The sequence below is a fragment of the Patiria miniata genome, unplaced genomic scaffold (assembly GCF_015706575.1).
Source record: "Patiria miniata isolate m_02_andy unplaced genomic scaffold, ASM1570657v1 HiC_scaffold_10, whole genome shotgun sequence".
NCBI lineage: Eukaryota > Metazoa > Echinodermata > Asteroidea > Valvatida > Asterinidae > Patiria > Patiria miniata.
The window spans coordinates 1,765,361-1,788,031 of record NW_024037048.1 but is presented as its reverse complement, the minus strand read 5'-3'; the positions used below and the strand labels follow the sequence as shown (position 1 = coordinate 1,788,031).

Here is a 22,671-nt window from a genome sequence, read left to right as displayed (position 1 = left end):
AGGTGGCAAGGTTTCAAATTCATGACGTCACCAGACCGGAAGTTACTTGAAGGAGAATTCGAAAATGATCAAAGTTTAAATTTATTTCTATCATTTGATCCCTGTCATATCTTCGAAGTCCAAATAATGATATCCATTACAATGTTCACCTTTGGATCTCTAATGCTGTGACGTCATCAAACCGGAAGTTAGGTGTTATAAATACGTCATCAAACCGGAAGTTAGGTGATATTAATACAAACAATTATATTTCCCATATTTTCATACGTTATTTAATTTTAAAATGACAAATTATCCTCTCCGAACTTTATCAGTATTCACTAACCATTTTTGACTGATGACGTCATCAAACTAGAAATAACTTTTTGTGCACATAGAATGTTTACTGAAGTTTATCACACCGTTAAAGATACCTTTTTGAAACATTGATTGTACTTGAAGGGATTTAATTTTGTGATCCTTTTTTCTACATATATTCCTAACTAAACTGGGCAGTGTATAATGAGAAGGCTGTCTGCCCGACCACTCTGCGTTTGTAACTCAACAAACGCGAAACTCTAGTTTTCATTTGTTTCACTCGTTGCACACATTCTTTTCCCAATATTATCCCATTATCATACAAGTCTACCAAATTTGCAAAATTGTCGGTATACAATTTTTGTGAAAACGCACGTAAACAATGTTGTACACAAACTTTAATACATGATGTCGTCGAGCCCAAGGTTATTCTCCCCTCTTGAGAAGTCATGTTTTCTCTTGCGTTGTTGCATGAAGTCCGGATCTGCCAGGAGCTTGGCCAGGAAGATGCAGAAAAGATTGACAATGAACAAGCCACAGCCAACCACTACTAACCAGTAGGAATATTGGAAGGATGCAGAAGAGGTACGGAAATTGTTGGGGGAGTCTATATCTTCTTGGTTCAGGACGTTCTCGGTGAGTTTTGTCAGGAGGAGAACCAGATAAAGGACACAGGCGAGCAGAGTGCAAACAGCTATAATACGAGGTAAAATAAAAACACACAAAAAGGAACATACTGTATTAATGATGTTTTATTTTTCAATTCATTTATATGATAAGTTTTAGAACAATAATGTTTAACTGGTATGGCTCAGACGTTTTGGAACAATGAAGTGAACAATGCAGCAATCACAATTTCCGGTGTAGCAGCTATGCAGGGGAAGACGTAGGGCCAGTAGCGTAACTACAGACGTCCCCCCCCCCCCCCCCTGCACCCCCGCGTTCAAAATCTTGAATTTGGATACTGCGCTGTTGAATCGTGCCTTCGGTTCCTCCTTGAAAAAATGAATGCACCCCATGCCCCCCCCCCCCCCCCAAGTAGGGATGGAATCATGATGTTCAATGAAGCCCGAAATATACAGCCCCATGCAACTGTTGGTTAACGTTTAAAAGATTTACCACCAATGCCGTTCCACATGTAAAGCCCAATTGGTCCATGAATGGTTTCTATGGGAACCGTCAGTGTGTTGACCAATCCGAAGATGGCTGATACGAGGGCGAAAATGGCGGCGATTATTATGAACAGGAAGACGAAAATCGGGTATCCAATGCTGTACACATCTGCGTGTTCTATAAAAACTGTTCAATGAGAGAGGAAAACAATAATACAGGCACAGTTTAAATGAATTGCTTTTGACAATAAAGACAAACACTGCGAACATGTTGAGAGCATCGAACCGGGCCGATGTGGCCCCGGCAGCGATATGTGCAAGCGGATCTGTCAGTAAGGATCTAGCCCGACTGCCCCTGGCATGGGCGTCGCCAGGATTTTTTCTAGAGGGGGGTAAAAAAAAAATTTGCCAAAAAATGCTTGTATTTCTCAACACATTCTCGATTTATCAGTTTTAGAGGGGGGCAGGGACATTTTGCCCCACCCCCCAAACCATTAAATTTACACTACTTTGTCTTTGCGCCTCTTTTTGTTTTCTTTTCTTTTCTTTTCTTTTCTTTCTTTTTTTTTTTTTTTTTTGCTTTGCCCCCCTCCCCCCCCCCCCCTCGCGACGCCCATGGCCCCTGGCCGTATATACAGACTATCGCAAGCCCCGTAATGCAGAGCTTGTGATAATATGTACGGCCAGAGGCAGTCGGGATAGTCAGGATCATGAGGTCTAACCGTCTAAAATAGTCTTCGATTAAAAGATAGAATAAGAAAGAATTTATAAAGAAAAACAAAGGAGACATGAAAGTTGGATACTTCTATTTTCGAGTTTTACCCCGATATATACATGTAGATTTTGTTTTAAAGATTTAGGGCCTATGCCTCGTGATCTTGAAAAAAAAAAACCGATTTGTTTTTCTTCTTACGAACTTTCGATTTGTTATAATTAAAATCTACTTTGTTCCGATTTTGAGCGTCGAGCTGCAACCATCTGAAAAGAGCTTTCATTTTGTTTACACTGAACTCGCCCTCAGAGAACCAAATTGTTGTGTGGCAGCCATGTAATTCGAATTTTGTGAAGAAATAATCCAATTACTTCGGTGGATTTTGTTTGTTCGATGTCTCATTCAAAATTGAATACATTTTATAATGCAAGGAAAAAAGCAATTAGAAAAACAAGTCTGTTTTTTTTTTCAGTTCAAATTCGAAATGATTTACAACGCATCTTCAAATTGCTATATATAGTTTCCTTGTAGTAGGCCAATACAAATACAAGGTATTCACTTTTGAATGAGACAACTAATCGACCAATGTGCACATTTCGAAGTATTTTAAACCAAACAATAATTCAGTTCCCTAGTTAAGCGTAGCCAGTGGCGTACGGTAGCCAGGAATTTTTCAGTGGGGGGGGGGGGGGGGGGGGGGGGGTGGCTGGAACATTTCATGGGGGGCGTCATGTAAATCAATGATAATTTTTTTAGAAACTCAAAATCTCAGTGGGGGGCGACTGGGGGCGAAAAGGTTTCAAGGTTTCACACCCCCCCCCCCCCCCCCCCCCCCCCCGCCACTGAGCGTAGCCAGTGGAGGAGGGGATCAGTGACAGGAGTATCAACCCCCCCCCCCCCCCCAATATTTTGTAAAGACTGCCCAGTTTCCATTCAAATGCCCTTTTTACCAGCGCTTAACCACCCCCCCCCCCAAATTCGTAGGGTGCCCTTCTTTTCTTAACAAACTGCCCTTTTTCTTAACAAGTACCCTTTAAAAAAATACAGTCGTGCCCTTTTTTGTGCCACCGTCCGTTACGGATGCCGTTTTTTTAATTGCGCGCATGTATATCACCTTGAAAAGCACAGGCTGGTGTGCATAACTGTCGGTTTTAACAGCGCCTCATCGACAGATTGACACCCCCCCCCCCCCCCCCCACCACCGCCACTACTACTTCACTATTCGATATTACGGAGGCCAAAAACAAGTGTCCGGAGAAAAAAAGTGTCTACATTTCAGCACGGATGTGCAAGTGCTCTTTTCAAGAAATGTTTAACCCCCGGCCCTACTTATAGTCTGAGTATCACCCGATATCCGCCACGGAGCCATGGTCTATTACACATACTACCCCTGCCCCCCCCCCTCCCCCCCCCCCCCCATTAAAAACCTTGCTACGCCCCTGTATTAGACTGGTTAACGTCCCCTTTCGATAATATAGGGGCCGGTATTAATGTCCTTAATTACTCGCATGGCAGATCGGCGACTGTACAAGGCTACCAAAAAAAAATGAAACCCTTTTAGATGGTTATCATCAGGTTCGATTCGTAAGTGTAACGTCATTTCAATTAACTACTACATACGCCCAAGGAGTATAATAATGCAATCATTGTGCAAAGTGACGCGCGTTTTTTTAGCCGTAATGGGCGCTCATGCGTGCAGTCACTTACAAACCGGATATACTGACCTAAAGAGGAAAAGCACGAGTTTTTTCGTGAAACAGGCTAAAAACTATATTGTTTTAGGGGAAAAAATGAACAGTTGAAAAGCACGGACAACTCACCTTTAAACAGAAACACAAAGACCAATACAGCTAGCTCTCTATAAAAGTGGCTGTATTAATTAAAGGTATGACAACTGCAAGCTGATTTTGTGTAACAAAACTTGCCCAAAGAATGGTACATATCAACTAAGTTTCAGCTCAGTGGATAATATGTATTTTGAAGAAAACTTATGCATATTTAGACCTAAGTTAAGTTTCTGTTCGTAACTTGCTAACGCACGTAAACAAACAAGTTGTTCCCGAATCCCCCACCCCGCCCCTACAAAATTTATTTTAAAAAAAAATGTTGATCAACAGTAATGGTATATTTGTTTAAGCTGAAAAAGGCTCTGACCGAATGAAACAAGGAACAGTTGAAGCTAAAACAAAGTACGTTTGTTTTCAGTACTTTTTTTCATTTTGATATAGGCAATGTCCCAAAAGTGCGCTGCGCGTGCGGAACCAAGCCAACCTCGTCCCCAGTGCTTACATTATTTCCAACCTCGTTTCCAATAGTAAGCAGGTAGTGGTGGGCGCGTACTGCTCGACACCCTGGAAAACGAGGTTGGAACCAAGCTGCTGGCTTGGCCTTGGTCTCAGGCAAAGCGCCCTCAAGCTTCAGACTCGAAAGAAACAAAAATGGCGCCGACCAGTAGTTGAAGACTGCGCAATAGTCGTAGCCTTGTTGCCATTTCGTGATTGGACAATGAACGACGTTCATTTGATGGTGTCTTCGTATCTCCAGTGCTGCAAGCGCGGTCGCAAGTAGTGCTGCTTACGCACCTGGGATCCGTCCGCACTCAGTATACAATACGTTCAGAATCATTTTAGTGACGGTCTGTTTTCATATTAATGAACATCATGTAAAAAAAATAAATTTCCAATTGTCCAAATGATCTATGATTACATCGTGAGATCGTTTAGACACACCCCCATAAATGCATGAAAGTGAATACGGAATTGGAGTGTGAAGTAATTCTTCCGGTCGCATTCATATCAGTCCTTTTTAGATATTAGGGAGGTATTTTTTTAAAATTAAAACAATTATGATTGAAGAGAAAAACAGGGATCAATTTAATACGCATAATATGTACATAAAATTAATAAATGTACATTTTTAAAATAATTTTTTAAAGAAAGCATGAATATAGATGAATAATATAAGTTTATTTTTAAAGAGAGAACTTAAGTAATTCTTCCATTCCCAAAGTTTATGCACAAAATTAATGTCCAACGAATCATTGCAGATAGCTTGCAATGTTCATTTAAATATCGAGATATAAACACAGTAGGGTTTTGTGAAATTGTGGCAGGGCCAAGTTTTCCTTGTGTATTTTCATAGTGTATTAAATAGGAGTAGCTCCCCTTAGAAAAGAAAATCATTTTAGGTGAAGTTTAGATGTCCCCCCCCCCCTTTTCCTGGTAGTGTGACCCCCTGTTTGTTTATTTTAGCCCACAAGTTCCCCCATATAAAAGCTGCCGCATTGTCATGCCAGAGGGATTATTACCCAGCAGACCAGCAGTGAGACATTACTTAACATCATATACATGTAGTCATATATTTCCTCCTACCTGGAGAGTGTCTTCCTAGCTGGTTCTTTTGTCTGCTAGTCCAGTCATTGGTGAGTTTTCATTACTTTTCTTATTATTGTATAATTCCAGTTTTATATTTGCCTTTATGATACTCATATTATCCAGTTCAGTATCATTTTAGCTCCTTTTAAGATTGAGTTTTTTTTCCTATACATGAAATCGTTTGTGTCTCCGCTCTTTTCTTATAGAAGTTGTTTTAACTAGCCATTTTGTTTAGAAACTTTGAAACTTTTGATTACTGTTATAAGTTTTTATTCAAACTTGATTATTCTTTTGGCTCATTTCTAAACATTTTGAGGTGTCCATTCTTTGAAAGTATTGAAGTTGTGTGATTTTCTAATAAGTTTTGTAATATAAGTTTGCCCAAGTTTTAATTGCTTGAGTCTAGGGTTACCTGCATTTAAGTTTCATGTGTATAATATCCTCAGAGTTTAAGTTCCTTTTTCTTGCATTTTGAGTTGATTTTCATATTATTCTAGGTTTTTGTTGTTGTTCTTTTTGACTTCATGTACATAGACCTGTATTCATTTAGCCTAGACCATGCCTTAATCCTTTGTTCCCTCCTTCTTAGAAAGTAATAGTTTATTGAGACAGTCCAGAGGATTTGCATTTCATTATGAGGCCCATTGAACTGTGCAGTATCTTGCAGTCCATAGTGCGTTAATCCCTTGTGCACACAGTGGCAAACTTGCATTTGGACCCTTATGTTGCTTAGAGGATACTTTAGTACATGGACTGTAGTTTCATAGGAGTTTTGTTTTATAAGAACTGTTTTTAAATTGCCATTTGTTTCTTTCTTATTTTCTTGTTGCAGGTTTTTAGTTCATTCCTGTGCTTTTAGAGTCATTTCCTTTAGTGCTGTGTGGGTTTCATAAACTTTCATTTCATTTATATATTTTCATTTTGATTTCAATTTTGGGTTTTTTTCCTTTTGGTTTTTAACTCTTTTTGTTCTTGGATTTTGATCCAAATTGAGTTTTTTTTTAAGTATTTGAGAAAAAGTGTTTTTCTTATTTTAGGATAGAAGTGGTTTTTTGTTTGTTTGAAGATTGTTACGAGACTAGATTAAATTTTTGGAGAAGTCTATTTTTGTTTCCTTGATTCCTTTTCTTTTTCTTTTTTTTGTCCCAGTTTAAAAAGCTAAATCGCGACATAATCATTGGAACCAGGTTTTTTTCTTAGTGAGTCATTTTTCCACGCTACAAAATGATTTTTCTTTTCCCCTTTCTGTATCATTATGTGAACGAAATGTGTCACAAAAAACCTGCACTAAGCAGAATCTGGCCTTGTACGATGAACATGTACATGTACATGCGGCGCCCGTACGTGTACATGGTACCGTACGTACTTGCGTACATGTACTTCAATGTCGTTAATTGACCAATCACGAAATGGCAACAAGGCTACGACTATTGCGCAGTACATGAAGGAATATTTGTGCCAAAGAACTTGTGTTTTTTAGCAGTTCAAGTAAGTTAACCTTCAAACCCTCGTGTACTTTTGTAATTGTAGTTTATTTTTGCTTTAGAACTTAGAAGCATTAGGGGCCTACTCACCATCTTTATAGGCTAATCAGAAATAGCCCCATAAATGTGGCCTATTTACTGGACTGCCTCCGTAAACATTAGTCCGAGTAACTTGGACCCAACTTATCGCCTTTTTTAACATTTGGACATGGTCTGGCGATAGTGGGGTCCAAGCTAATACCGCGACCTGGACAACATCATCCTGTCAGTCCCAAAAACCAAAATTTTCCAACAAAATAACATCAGATTTCACCTTCAAAACGGCCTCCAAATGACTAGATATGCCACCTGAGGTACAAGTAGCCCCATAAATGTGGCCTATTTACTGGACTGCCTCCGTAAACATAGGCCACACATCCACATGTACAAAAATCGTGTCGACGGAGCCAAATTTTGATTTTCACATTTAGGCTTAGTTTGTAGGGTTTTTTTGCTTTAGAAGCATACTCACCCTCTTTACAGGCTAATCAGAAAGTGCTGCCTTTTTCAGATGTATATTTTTCGTGAAATTTCAAGATTCATTTTTACACGTTTGCTATCAAAATTTCAACATGAAATTTCACAAAAATTAGACATCTGAAAAAGGCAGCACTTTCTGATTAGCCTGTAAAGAGGGTGAGTATGCTTCTAAAGCAAAAAAAACCTACAAACTAAGCCTAAATGTGAAAATCAAAATTTGGCTCCGTCAACACGATTTTTGTACATGTGGATGTGTGGCCTATGTTTACGGAGGCAGTCCAGTAAATAGGCCACATTTATGGGGCTAAGGTACAAGTAGACATCGATAATTAAGATGGTTGTACTGAAGTTTACTTACGATCCGGAAAAAAAGTGAAATTTTCCGTTCATTTCGGAGAGCTCCCCTCGCGATCTTGAACACGTTAAATTTCCGATCGTGTTTAATGTTTGAACGACGTGATTTCTTCTACATGCCCAGCGTACATTTGATGGTCCCCGTATCCCGAGTGCGATTCCGTTACCGAGCGCGCGCGATGCATCGATTATGATAATGAGTAGACTGGATCACGTCTGTAAACACATGTGCATTTCAAACGATAATAGGGGAGTCGGGAACTAGCGCAGCTTTTATGGCGGGTACCAGTTCAAGCTGGTTCCCGATTCCCTTTTACAGTTCGAAATGCACATGTATGTGTTTACAAACGTGACTCATTATCATAATCGATGCATCGCGCGCGCTCGGTAACGGAATCGCACTCGGGATACGGGGACCATCAAATGTACGCTGGGCATGTAGAAGAAATCGCGTCGTTCAAACATTAAACACGATCGGAAAATTAACGTGTTCAAGATCGCGAGGGGAGCTTTCCGAAATGAACGGAAAATTTCACTTTTTTTCCGGATCGTAAGTAAACTTCAGTACCACCATCTTAATTATCGATGTCTACTTGTACCTCAGGTGGCATATCTAGTCATTTGGAGGCCGTTTTGAAGGTGAAATCTGATGTTTTTTGTTGGAAAATGTTGGTTTTTGGGACTGACAGGATGATGTTGTCCAGGTCGCGGTATTAGCTTGGACCCCACTATCGCCAAAAGGCGATAAGTTGGGTCCAAGTTACTCGGACTACGTAAACATAGGCCACACATCCACATGTACAAAAACGTGTCGACTTTGCCAAATTTTGATTTTCACATTTAGGCTTACTTTGTAGGTTTTTTTGCTTTAGAAGCATTCTCACCCTCTATATAGGCTAATCAGAAAGTGCTGCCTTTTTCCGATGTCTAATTTTTGTGAAATTTCATGTTGAAATTTTGATACGCAAAAGTGTGCAAATGTATCTGGAAATTTCATGAAAAATGGACATCTGAAAAAGGCAGCACTTTCTGATTAGCCTATATAGAGGGTGAGAATGCTTCTAAAGCAAAAAAAACCTACAATAGCAATGTCAAATGGGTGCCGCCATCTTGGCTTCCTATTGTTACTGTGTACAAATGGGTGTCGGACGCTTCGCCCCTTTTCCACGTCGCCCCATGTCACTTCGCCCCCAACCACTTCGCCCCATCCCCGCTTCGCCCCATCCCCACTTCGCCCCATCCCCACTTCGCCCCATGTAGTATGAAAAAGGGGTGCAGACCAAATAAACTGCCAAAGACCCCAGATAATAAATGCTCCCAATTCTAGAAACTTAGGAAAAAAACAAACTCTTTGATGAGGTGCTCGAGACACAGATGAGAGAAATGATGGCTCTATCCCATTCAGTGACGCCTCTCCTATTGGCTTGTGAATAAAATCATCAGCCGCTGGATTCAAAAGAATCCGTGAGGAAAATGTTCCGTCAAAATTTGTCTGATATGGGGCACTTACAACTTCATTTAGATGAGATTGGTTCCTCCAACAGTGAAATTAGGATGTCAAAGGTATTGTCGTTCTCAGATAAGTGGGAGACGGGTTGCTATAGCCGGGTTGGGAACAAAGTTGGATCTCTTAGTTTACAAAGCTTTTTACTCGGTAGGGGAGAGCCTAGCTTGAGAGGTTGGTTATGAATTGTTCATTAGGTGATGGGCTAATTCTTTCCGTTGGTTAGCAATTAGTGAATCTGTTGAAATTGTTTTTTTTGTAGTTTGAGAATTCAAGTTTTGAGATCGTCGCGATTTTCGCACGTTTAACACAGGTATGTTTGTGTCAAATCATGGTCAGATTCAAGTGTGGAAAATGTTTTTTGTTCGTGGCAAATAATTAAAAGTACTTGAAATGTTTGAAATTTGTCAATTATCAACCTTCAAAATGGCAATAAAAAGTTTTCGGCAATTTGGCTGAAAAAATTCCAGGTCGGTCGGGTTACCGTAAACACACCATTTTTTGTGTTTGGCCTAATCACTATGCTTTGCACGTGACAGCTGGCTATATCACTCTCATGAAGCATTGTGTTATTGTTATCAATTTGAGCCCTAAACTTAGTACATGTACTCTAATATGAACTTACCTGCGAAGTATACAGTATCACGCTGTCCCAAGCCCGGGTTGAATGTCTTCTGTCCATTGAACAGTCCAAACTGGATGTAGCCCGTGTACTCAGGGATTTGGCCATTTTCATCAGGCACTTGTGGAGGCTCACTGCCATTCAGAATCAGATTTTGCCGTAGTGCAACAGCCCCAACCCAATGGGCTGTAGCAGCAGCTGCAACTAGCGCACCAACCGCCGCCAATGAGAAGATGAAGACCAGTGCTAGAGGAATTCTACTGCGTTTGGAGGCCATGATATCTCGGGGTTTTATATTGGTTTTTAAACTGTTTTCAAAAGTCAACTTCCTCTGTACATGTACAGTGGCCAATCTCAAACTTCTTTGACTTTGACGTATAGGGTGTTTTCCATTCAATTGAAGCTATGTGTCAGTAGTGTTCACTGAATCTGGTTCTGCATGAAGCTGTACAGTTATCTATGAGACCTGCATGAGACAGAGTCTTGCTCGTGGCGGTTGTTATAAAGTGCAGCATGTAACAGGGACAATCGCTGATCAGTTCTCCTCTGGCACACCTCTGTACAAAATATTATATTTGACTTAAACGTACATGCACAGTGATATAGAAGAGAATTACGTAGCTGCAAGATCATACACTTTTCCAACCATGTTGCAACTAACCATGCAGAAGCCTTTAAATACTGTAGCCTGTTCACTCCATTCAATCGCCAGTCGTTCTTGCTACATCAGTGCTGTATGCTGCCTACATGTAGCTGCCCATTCACTGATCTTATGATAAATGTAATCATCAAGTTAAATATGGGAATATAACATTCTAATTTAACAAAACTCAATCCCAAAATGATGGTCGCTTGTCGGCAGGCGTGTCTTAAACCTACACTTCGAAATAGTGGCAGACTATTAGCTTTGTGTGCTAAATGCAGTCCATGGATTAGTGGCCTTTGCACCCGTGTTGTACACGCCTTGTGTACATGTATTGTGAAATTCACTGTTTGAAATATCAACTGAGCAATATGGACTTTAGTCTCTGCACACAGAGTCACAGACCTCCCTTGTTTTTTGCTGACATATGTAGTGTACATTTCCATTCGTTCTTATCCTCCATGTTTATATTGAGAAGAGTGTACATGTACATTGTAGATGAGCAAGTAACACCAACCTCATTCCCTGTGTTATCTTTAACAGTAGACCCTGAGAGAGTAACTGGCTTCCCATATTTTGAATATGTATGGTACCCTTTATTAAAAGCAATGGATTTGTATAATTGTGATTTAAAGTCCCGATGCGTATTACATGTTTTCACATAAAACATTTTTCATAAAACATTTATCCTCATAAAACATTTTTCCTCACAAACATTTTAATCAATCATTAATGATTTTGCATCGGAGCGATGTAAATCATTATTAGGTTTCGCCCTTCGAGTGGTAAGAGGCTGCACTAGAAAGCAGGAGGTCATGGGTTCGAGTCCCACCCAAGTGATTTTTTTCAACGTTGACTCGGCAAAATATATTCAAATTACACAAATCTTTTGTTCCGAAAAATCATTTGTGACAACATTCCTTCACAAGTAATCCAATACCAGGGCATGAGAGCAGCTACATGTTCATGTTCATGTAGTGGTAGCATACTGCGTGAGTTCCATGAGAGCGAGGTTGTAGCCACAATGCTTACTGCAGAATTACTAAAACAGATCGACTCTGTGGAGAATTTGGAAGCCGTTGTGGTGGATAGGGTTAAGTTAAAGAGCTTTGTTATTTTCAGCACTCTGTGAATTAGATCAAGAGTACATGATCTACAGTGAAAAGAAATGTGCTGAGTAAAATGAAATAAGGAACAACAATTACAGTACACATACATGTAGGTGTAGAAGATTTTGCAGGTAACTTTAAATTTTGATATGTAAACTGTTTGATTATGTACGATGGTTAATTATGATTGTTGTAAAATGATTAACAGATTATAACAAGGTCCTTAGGACTTTACAAACTACCTTGTTATAACAGGCACCTTGTATTAACAGTATTGGAAAACAAAGAAAAACAAAGACTTGGGACCTGAAATTTTGCTTGTTATACATGTTACATGTATATGCACGACGTTGTACATGACACTGCTCTTCTTATCAGGGTTCGACTGTACATGTTGGGGCGATCGTGTAGTGTAGGGCTCCTGTTAAGTTTAGATCAAGTTAGAGTCAAGTGTACCATGTTTTTACCCCCAAATTTCCCTCAAAAATTCATGACCCTGCCCCTTATCTATGACATACCTGCATGTTCTTGTCACCAACTAGTTTGGTCAAATAATTTGAAAGTGGATTTTGTTCCCTGATACATGTAGGAACTGGGCCCATAGATACATGATCACCCATATAGGAGGCTACATGTATGTTCAAATGGCTTGTCTATGGCTGCATGCAGTTAACACACGGTGTACCTATATAAACCAATTCGGGCATGCTATCAATTCTATCATGAAGGCCCCATTTAATGGCAAAACTAGTGTTCAGCATGTGGCTATTGTTCAGATAATCTGTTAAGGGACTGGTTGCTTGTACATATACAACACCATGCACAATGGTTTCTCCATTGAAGGGGGCCTTTTGAGTGTGCAGTGATCGTGTGCCCGGATTCGTCTATGAGAAGTGGCTGTATCATGTATAATTACAAGCCATATCCAAATGATTTGGATGTGGCCTTACAATGGATGATCAATAAAAAAGCTGTGATAAATTTGCCAAGAGGTTGAAATTGTAGTTGAAATATCAGACATTTTGTGTTCACTATATTTGTCCAAACAAATTGACAAAAGCAGATGTGCTCAGTCAAAAAGAGTGTGCAAGAAAGTATACAGGTATAAATTCATGTACTGGTACCTGTACCTTCTCAACGGTGACATACATGTAGAGATAAGACTGACATTGAATGTCGCGGCAGCTGTGTATGCCTAGCACCCACACAAAGACGCTATATAACAGGTTTGTGCACCTGCAGACCGGTGTGAATTAGTTTGCAATAAGCGCCCGCATCATGTGTCCTATGTTCTTGAGAATACGACATATAGGCATACATGTACTTAAATGTACATTGTGTACTTTGTTTCATTTTTCAACAGTTTTTCCGTTCCTGAAGAAAGCTTACAAATCTCTGCCGATCTCTGCTAAACGTTTGTCTTGTGTGTTCCCTGAATTCCTCTCAAAGGTGACTATTTAACATTATACAAATATAACATGGTTTGAGGGTGGACCTCCGAAAAGTTCCCGAGGCAAAATCTCGGGAACTAGTTTGTCAACTTCCAATACCGAAGGGAGCTAATATCGACTGTCCACCCGAAATAAACCATGATATATTTGTTTTACTATACCTCATACATATTCAGTTGCCAAATTTTTTTGCAGTACAATGTATGCACCTCACGGGCAAAACATTTCGGAGAAACTTGTCCAGCTCACCAGAAGAATAATATTGCTCAACCTCCAAAAAGTTCAGTTAGTTTGTGATAAATTAACTACGGTTGTAAAAACAATTGTTTGTGGACAACTTTTTTTTAGTACAGGAGGCATCTTTATTGTCCACAATATTCTCAAATTCGGCATCATTGAGCTCGGGAAAACACTAATTATCATATTCTTGTGCAACCATCTTTTCATGTGTAGCTGTTGGGGGATGTTCACGTGTGCGTACTTCACCCGTGCGGCAGTTCCACGATTGCTTTGTAAAGCGCATGCGTAGTAGACTGTCGCACAGGTAACCTGTGCGACAGTCTAGTATGCATGCGCATTTAGCCTGTGCGTGAATACTCGCGTGCGCATTTGGTAAACAGCAAAAATAGCATCTGACACGTGATGGTGAATGGACCAGTGACAGTTCGACTTTTGGTCATGAATATGTATGAGGTATAGTAATATACAACGCCTGAATAAATTCCCATCATCTGATAGGCGGGTTGTTGATCACCTGTCATTTAATTATTTTGTTTCTTACCTTGTCGATCAGATACTTCTTGATCATGGCTGGCATCGTGTCAACAGACCAGTGGAGTGTCCGTGAGAAACTCTGCCTTGCTTCATCCGTCATCAGAAGTGGGGACCAAAATTGGTAAGGGATAATTGCTGCCCTTCTGATTGAATATGGTTGGGGATATGGGAGCCTTGTACTAGCTCCCCCAACTGTTACAGAGAGATTTATTACACCTTACAGTGTTCTCCAACTTTGAAAATTAAAGGTTGGTGCTGGGGCCGGGGTCGGCGGGGACTCTGTGAGCGCGGAGAGCGAAGCCCTTACGGCGTGGGATTCTAGATGCTCTGTGGTGCAATCTGATGCTCTGTGGTGCAATCTGAGGCGATTCTCCAGGCCAGTTCCCCCGATTTTTTTGGATTCTAGATGCTCTGTGGTGCAATCTGAGGCGATTCTCCAGGCCAGTTCCCCCGATTTTTTTAGTATTCAAAAATTTCCTTTTCAACCTAAAGCAGACTTCTCTCAGATCAAATGACACCTTTTTGTAATTTTGAAAAACAAAATGGGATACAAATTACGTTTTTTTTTTACGCAATTTTATGGGTGGTGCCGGTGCCGTGCGATCGTCATCTTTATTTTCATGTTGCGTTTTGTCGTTGTCATCGTCATTTTCCCCCCAAATTTCCCTCTATTTATGACCTACCTGTATGTTCTTAAATGTCGCCAACTAGTTTGGTAAGTCAAATAAATTAAAAGTGGATTTTGTTCTCTTAGGGAACCGGGCCCATACACGGTCGCCATTTATAACTTTTGACAATCGGCATGATCGGAACACCATGTGCACGCGTGTTTTGGCCTCGAGCTCGTTTGCCTCGTACAAAAACATCAATGCGTATTATATTGTGTACCACGCGTGCAAGCACTGAGAAAAAGAAAATCGGTTGGCTGCACGCAAGATCTGCCATACGTACTCCTGCTGGTGTGTGTGTGTACTAATACAGATATATTTTTTTGCGGCGGGGTTGTCGCTACTTGAAGTATCGGCACACTCCGGAACTGGGGATTCAGTTGTCAGTGCAGTGTGTGTACATCGCGCGTACCTAATAGTATAGTACGTACAGTGCATGGGGAACCGCTGGTGTTTGCACGGCCGGCCGTGCGTGTGATTGATTCAGCGAGATTTTAAGACAACCCCGATCGGGCTGGGATGACATCGAAATACATTGTTATTGTGTGGAAAAACAACTAAAATCAATTATTTTAGTTGTAAGTGTACACTGTAGAGTCAAAAAAATTAAACCTGGCAGCAGGATTTTAAAGCTTGGCGGGGACTTCTTAAACATGGCGGGCGCCGCAGAAAACATGGCGGGGCGCCAGGTTTGTTCTACATGTTGGAGAACACTGCCTTATACATGTATGACAAATTTTTGAGCCAAATGCACTTGTTTTACATGCCAAAAGCACAGTGTTCCAACACGCCAGAGAAGTAAAAGGAGCATGCGTGAGCGACGGGTTGGTACATATAGTACCAGGAAAGTGCCCAAAGAAAACCTGTTAGACTATGCAACACTAGTGATTGAAATGAGATTGCCGGTAGCACTGTACTAAAACCCTCAAGACACAAAAATTATTATTATGTGCATTCCATAGGAGAGATCTCGCAAGGAATTTTGCCAAATTTTTGGTAATGAATGCCAATATGTATGAGTTGTAATAAGACAAATACTTCAGGAAAGAGGTGCAGAAATTGATGTTGGCTGATTTTGATGTTCTTCAGTGACTGCCATGTTTTATTCGTATAATAATGGACACATGAATGCTATTCCCACTGCACTGAACCTAGCAATGGTACCGCAGTTTTTGGCACATTCAGATGAACATCAGTCATTCATAAATACTTAAGACAGTTTACCCATTCCTATTGGTGGAGATCCTGTCACGTAGCCGGTCTTAAATGGTTGATAAAACACCGGCCAGCTGGTCTTAAATACTTTTCAAGTGTCACATATGTCAGTATTTCATAGTCCTAAATTCATACTACACTTGCACAGCTGTGTTCTGCGTCACATTGCACAGTACGCGCAATTACGTGCAATACGTGTGCCAATCTCCATATCAGGATTTGTTTACGACTACTCGCGAGAGGCACAGACCATAACATTGCTATAGGGGTGTTTAAAAAAGCATGAAGTTAGCTTGTTGAACAATATTGTAGGTAATATATTATTTTGACTTGTTTTGACTGTTTGAACGAAATGTAGTCTGGTATAAAAACATTCCAAGCATTCAGAGATACTTGAGATACTGACTGAATTACATCTATAGGGAGCAGATACAATGGAGGAGTCAGATCTGATAGGTGTTACATAATTATGGTGGCTCATATTTCTTGCCACTGTTGACATGATTTCTGTGTTGATATCACTTCAGGGTGTCAGTCAGCAGAGCCATCAAACCATTTGGTGAAGCAGGCAGGCCACCAGACTGGTTCTCACAAAAGGTAAGAACTAGTCTCAGTTCAAGCCACTAGTGAGCTATGACTATTTCGAACTGGGGAGTTTCACTTTGTTCCTCTGAGGCTTTCCTAGGTCACCAATCAGTCGCCATAAAATGTTAAGCATATTACATACATGTATATAGTGCACGCTGCACTGTTTCTCGAACACTCAAAGATGGGACCACTGATGTAGATGAACAGTATGGATTGCGCCCAGTGGCAATCGCTGCTTAATTTCTGACAGTAATTATTGGAATTTAATGACTTTCCTTAGAAACACTGTTCCTACATGTATATTAACAACAATAGTGACAAGAGGTTTAGCAATTTTAAACGCAGTTTCTAAAAAATAAGGAAATTTGCATACATGTAATATGAGTTGCATACCTTTTTTCAATATTTCCAAACCAAATCTGCCACAATTTAACACTTGATTTGGCTACATGTAGATTTTTAATGGAATTAGTATGGTAAACTACTACTCTGTGTTGGTTTGATGTCCCAATTTTGTTGGAGTACCAGCAGCCAAGGGATTTTTTAAAACATATTTTGCATGGCTCCTTGCAATAATATGGGGGAAACTCACATATACATGCTCACGTAAGATTACAAAGTCTCATTGAATTGGTTGGTCCATAACCCAAGTTTGTACCAAACTTTTTTTCTTGCAGAATTGTGCCTGTCAGTACTCGGCCCTGCTTGAAACAGTAGAAACACCAAAGTAAGGGTTCTTTCAATTGTATTTATCTATTTACTTATATTCTATTTTTTTGGAGGGTGATGTGTCACATACATGTATTGTTTTGTTTCATTTTGTTTAGTCTTATCCTGTCTTGTTTTGTTTGTTTGTTTGTTTGTTGGGGTGTTGGGGTGTTTGTTTTTGGGGGGTTTTGGGTTTTTTGTTGTTTGTTTGTTAGTTTTGTTTTGGTTTGTTTGTCTGTTTTTCCCTAGTCTTGTATAATATGCAGTTATTAGGTTTTTACGCCAGCTATTCTTGCCTTTGAGAAAACTGTGGTCAGGGTTGTAACTGTTAATCTTTAGAATCTAATTATCTTTTAAGTATTATTTTTAAGGCGGTCTTATTTTTCATTGAATTTTATACCCATTTTTAAATATATTTTGTATGTTACATGTACCATTCAAGTTAGGATTGACAGGCTTTCGAGTCACAGTGTTTTATTATACTTTTGTCTTTTATTATACTTTTGTCAATCCTGGCCAGCTTTGATTGGATTATTTTTGTTTAGTTTTGTTTACTTTTGTGGATTGCTTGTTGTACCTTGTAATTTGGCCGAATAAATAATAATAATAATAAAGAAAATACTTTATGTTGAAAAAGCTTCAATTCTTATCTACTTATCAGAATGGTTCTCACATTTTTCTAATCCTCAGACGGAAACGGAGTGAGCGGGGTGAAGTCGTGGACACGCCCGGCGACCTCATCGTACGTAAGATGACCAAGGAACGCATCACTGAGCTCAAGGCCCAGCTTGAGGAGGATAAAGCCCGATATCGTCAGCTGCAACAAGAGATAGAACAGATCCGTAGTGGCCAGGCGGACGATAGGTTACAGTCAACGTGGGATGAAATTCAAGAGTTAGTCACAATCTCCATTTTTGTTTACAATTTTCACTTAATCTTAGAGAAAATTTGATTGTGATGATTTGTTTCTCAGTGATTGATTGGTAACATACCAAATGCAAAGTGGATACAGTGTGTCAAAACTTAAAATACATGCGTGTTTAGTCTAGGGTAATGGCCAACATTGCCACCTGCCCATCCACAAAGGAAGATATTTTAGGAAAAAAATATTCCCAGCTGAACTATGTTTTATCCTGGTTTCTCCCACTTAACACGGAGGTTAGTCCACCATTAATTTGGAGCATAAAAAAACATACATAAAAACATTGCATTGATCTGCAATTGGAAAATTTTTACCATGTTGAGAAAAATTTAGATCTTTGTGGACAATGAAAATACTGGCAAAATATCAAAAACAAAAGCATGCAGATTTGACACCATTTGCCCTTTGTACTTCTTGCAAAGAAAGTATCTTCATGAAAATATCTTGATGCAACTGAAAATGGGAAAAGAAAGGAGGTTGGGATATAGTTTGTCTCATGAAATTACTTGTTGATATGTGGTAAAATATTTAGGAATTAAAAAAAAAACTACAAAAGCCTTGTGTCACCTTAAAATGCCACAGAAGAGCAAACAAATACTTTATTCCAGCAAAATGTTTATCTTGCATTTATTGATTATAAACATATTGATATTTTATGGATAAATCAGACAAAAACGGGCGGCCAAAGAAGCAGAGGAGGCGCAGCGAGCAGCAGCAGAGGCAGCCAAGGCAGCAGCTGCAGGTAGGCAGGCCACATCTTTTAGCATTCTTGTGTAAGGCCCAGAAATATTATTGTATGAGGATGCATGCTGAAAAAAAATTAGGTTGTCATCTTCAGTTAAGCTTAGTTTTGTCAGAGTTCTTTAACAGGCCAGTTCAGTATATCAACTGTACATGTTTTCATCAAGATGAGACAATTTCAAATCAGGAAAATGCAGCAGATGTGCAAAAGCTTTGGGGAAGAGGTCAGTGAATCTGATGTGCAATTTCTCATGAAGATGAAACATGAGATGGAAATATTGTTCAGACATTATGAGGAGCACAAAATTACTGTAGAAAATTGTGTAGTCCAAATTTGTTTTATTTTTGTACTTACCTCAAAATAAGGGTGTTTCTTCAATTTTGTCGTTAATGTCAATGATTTTGCATGTAGATCTGTGGATCCTCAGGGAAATCTTCAGATCTTGATGGGCACACATGCAGTAGGAATACAAAACTGACTTTACTATGAAAACATTGATTGGATAGTATTGAGGCCATAGACAATAAGTGGGTAATTGGTCTTGCTCATAGAGTTGTAGTAAAAAGACATATGAAGGAGCACCAGGTTTACCTTCATAGTGCTGCTATGAAAACAATTGATCTATGGCTATATGCGAGTTAGCCACGTCCCCTAAGATAACCCTATGGATTTTTGTATGTTAATTTGTAAGTTCTGTTTGTCTCAGATTTTTGGCATTCCACGTCCATTTGTAAATCATGTAATTGAACAGTATTTCACAAGCTGCTTTGACGCAGTTCTACTGCATAGGTTAATTATCTGCCTTTGAAGGTGTCCTCCATTTCACATTGAACATAAGCAGTAATCATGGAAAACTGCGTCCTTTTATAGCAGAATTTGATTGAAATGCAGAGAGTCAGACTAGCAAAGTGGTACTTTCCTCGTCTCCCTCCTCTGTGACCTTGGTTCACTCCCACCCAGACTGACATGTGGATTGGGATTTCAGTCTCTCTCCCCACAGGTTATTGAGGAATGTCATGATCAGAAGTGAATGGACCAGTACTTATAATGCTATGTTTCTTTATCCAGTCAAAGTGGCCAGCAAGCCAGGTTTCCAGTCTCCCAGCAAGCGTCGTCCTCCCATCAGACCTCCTCGCGTAGGACCCCGCACCCAGTCAGAGACGTCATCAGTTGGGGATAATGTGGAGGTCGATGACAACCCTCTAACTTCTGACATCAAGGCAAGATACTAACTTACGTTTGTGATAATTTGTATCATGGGATGTGGGGGGGGGGGAGGCTGGACATGATGTGACTCCAGGGGGTGCTGTTCGGGATGAATGGGGTTGAATACCATCTGACAGTAGTTACAATGTGACAGTAGTTACACGTACCATCTGACAGTAGTTACAATTGTTCCTGATGGCCTCTTTTGGTGATTTTGGCAACAAGAGCAACAAATGGGGGATCCTGCCCCCATAAAATGAAACAAAGATCTGCTTGTCTATAACTTGGTTGATCAGCTGTATATAAATGTGGCCTCGTGGTCTGGAGCATGGGGTTGTATTAATATCCCATTATCCTAACAAGTCGCACCACTTTTCAAAATCTGCCACATGCTTTTTTTCCCTTGCAGGTTACTGAAGATTTAGGCTCAGGTCCAGATGATGCAACAACAAAACAAAGAGAGAATTCAGCCTCTCCCTACCTGACATCATTGGTTGCAACAGAATTACAAAAGGAAACGGATACCATAACAGTAAGACACGGCATACTTTTGTTTTATATTTGGGATTTGAATTTCATGCAGTGACTTTGTGAGCAATAACTAGTCAACAGATAAAGAGTCGTCATATAATTCTCTTGAAAGTGGCATCACAGCAAAAGTGCACTAAACAAAAAATAACCAAAAAGGTTCCCTAATTATTTTCATATAGCTCAAAGGAGTGGATATATGCACAAAATATGTTTCAGTGCCATATTTATGTCATGACCCTATAAAATATGTGACTAATTATTATGTTATATATCTTAAACAGTCACTCTTGGTAGCATTAATCACGGCATACAACTGGAAAATGGATGATTTAATTGACTAATCCTGATTGCGTTATAGAGAAGGTCATACACAATGTATAACGAGGTTGATCTGCTATATTGCTTTGAAGTAGATGACTTTCTGTATTACCGATGACAGTATTTCAGAGTTGCTTTATACTGATTCCAAAGAAAGATCAGACAAAAGTATTTTCAAAATTGCAGGCACAGCTTAATCAAAACTTGTCTCACAGCTATAAGGTCCATACAGAACAATTCAGACAAAAGGTCCTTAATGACAACATTTGGTTTAATTGTCAAATGGAGCCCTAAGACCTAAGTAATTTGTTACGGAAAATATATTTTACAGGTTGCATTCGTGTGAAAGTTGTTTTAATGTATAATAATTATTTTACACTTAAAATTTGAGCCAACAGCGTATATCAGAGATGTATTGACTGCTGTAATGACCTTCTAGCTCTCAACCCACGAAAACTGTTTTGTGACAATATGTAACCTGTCACACACAGCCGTCATAAAACTGTTTTAATCCTCTTAGATGTTTAAACAAATTTAAATGTTGCTGATCCACTGTAAGTTTTGTAAACCTATCAAATGTATATTGAGCAGCTTGGTAACAGACTTTTAGAGGGGTCCTAGATGCATGCGTTTTAACAGTGAATATGGCTGCCAAAGTACATGTATGTGTACAGATTGCAAGAAGCCTCTCACACTCTGCTCACTGTCTTTCTGTTCAGAATCCAGAAGAGGAGCTTTCTGCAGATATTGACAATGAGGAGACAGTGGACCAATTGCTTGGAGGTAAATATGCAAAGAACCCCCTCCAGTGTTTTACACAAGTCTTTCTATGAGTCTGACAAGTGATATGCTGGGAATCAAACCTGAGAAAGTAGACAGTAATTGGCAGCCTAATTATGGCTAGGAATCTGAGTGTTTGAACAACAAAGGTATGCTGAAAAACTCCAAGTATTCTCAACAATATTAGAATTAGGACAATTCCACTGAATTGTGGACGTGGTTGAAAAGTGCAAAATCTATGAAATATTCAGAATTATAAAACATCATAATCTCATGTGGTGTAATATTAAAGAGGACTAGATCTTTCATTTGAGTGATGTGCCTGTGAGAAGGAATATGGTCAAGAGTATTCTATTCTTTCAAAACCTTTCTTTTTCAGGGGGAAGGATTGTTAATATGAATTTTTGGTAGTCATTTTTGCATCGTGATTTCACATGCAAAATGCAATTGTTATTTTGAGTTTCTGTTTTTAAGGCAGAGAGAAACATTCGTATTCTGTGCCAAAAGAGTTGTTTTGTTTGATTATTATATTCGTATATATTTTAAGCTGTTACAAAATAGTAAACCAGACGATCCCAACCGTTTTCAATGCTCCAAGTTCCACGAGCTTTTTAACTATAGTTACCCATAGCTCTTGATTGAACCACGTTTTGATTTACGTAAAGTGCCCTCTTTTGACCACAAGAAAGTTATCATCATGTGACCTACGGCTGCCGATTTTACAGGAAATGACACGGACATAAAGATTATAGGTGTACGTACAAACTCATGTGTGACTATACTGTTACTGTTATTCAAGAAATTTAGGAGCATTATACCTAGTAATGCCAAACTTGACTCTACTGCTTTGCTGTGCATTTCTCTGTAGCCACTGCCAGTGATCTGGTTGCACTATTGAGCCCCTACCCAGAGGACTCACCATCCTCACAGAGCATTGATGAGAGCTCATTGCCAGCCTCAGACCATGGTACACCGGTCCCAAGGGTCAAAGAACCACTCATCCTGAAGATTGAGAAAGGTGTCGTTAAAACCAGAGAG

The 22,671-nt window shown here is 39.6% G+C and overlaps 2 protein-coding genes across 9 annotated transcripts in view; one reads left to right on the top strand and one right to left on the bottom strand.

Annotated features, from left to right (window-relative positions):
- Positions 1-562: 562 nt before the first annotated feature.
- LOC119735177 (clarin-1-like) lies at positions 563-11,246 on the bottom strand. Its single transcript, XM_038208886.1, has 3 exons — positions 9,982-11,246; positions 1,417-1,596; positions 563-991 (listed from the first exon to the last, which is right to left on the bottom strand). Exons 1-3 carry the CDS (start codon positions 10,253-10,255, stop codon positions 696-698), a joined length of 750 nt encoding a protein of 249 aa, XP_038064814.1. The 5' UTR covers positions 10,256-11,246; the 3' UTR covers positions 563-695.
- The window catches only part of LOC119735130 (bromodomain-containing protein 8-like), a 28,645-nt gene continuing 11,314 nt past the window's right edge, over positions 5,341-22,671 (top strand). Inside the window, exons 1-11 of one of the 8 annotated variants that reach the window (XM_038208859.1) lie at positions 5,341-5,542; positions 13,094-13,179; positions 13,975-14,076; positions 16,366-16,435; positions 17,104-17,153; positions 17,825-18,028; positions 18,725-18,798; positions 19,867-20,018; positions 20,414-20,536; positions 21,573-21,636; positions 22,502-22,671. In XM_038208859.1, coding sequence (XP_038064787.1) covers positions 13,988-14,076; positions 16,366-16,435; positions 17,104-17,153; positions 17,825-18,028; positions 18,725-18,798; positions 19,867-20,018; positions 20,414-20,536; positions 21,573-21,636; positions 22,502-22,671 — 996 coding nt within the window. In that variant the 5' untranslated portion in view covers positions 5,341-5,542; positions 13,094-13,179; positions 13,975-13,987. Of the gene's footprint in view, positions 5,543-6,881; positions 6,984-8,357; positions 8,403-10,177; positions 10,267-11,642; positions 11,862-13,093; positions 13,180-13,974; positions 14,077-16,365; positions 16,436-17,103; positions 17,154-17,824; positions 18,029-18,724; positions 18,799-19,866; positions 20,019-20,413; positions 20,537-21,572; positions 21,637-22,501 lie in introns of those variants that run through there. The other 7 variants (XM_038208840.1, XM_038208851.1, XM_038208877.1 and 4 more) reach the window with 7 other exon arrangements.

Bases quoted from the DNA above. Each gene is read 5' to 3' on its own strand.
- LOC119735177 (XM_038208886.1), bottom strand. From the start codon at position 10,255: ATGGCCTCCAAACGCAGTAGAATTCCTCTAGCACTGGTCTTCATCTTC. The intron at 1,597-9,981 runs GTAAGTTCATAT...CTCATTGAACAG, and splicing joins TGATACTGTATACTTCGCAG to TTTTTATAGAACACGCAGAT. The intron at 992-1,416 runs GTAAATCTTTTA...CTCGTATTATAG, and splicing joins CATGTGGAACGGCATTGGTG to CTGTTTGCACTCTGCTCGCC.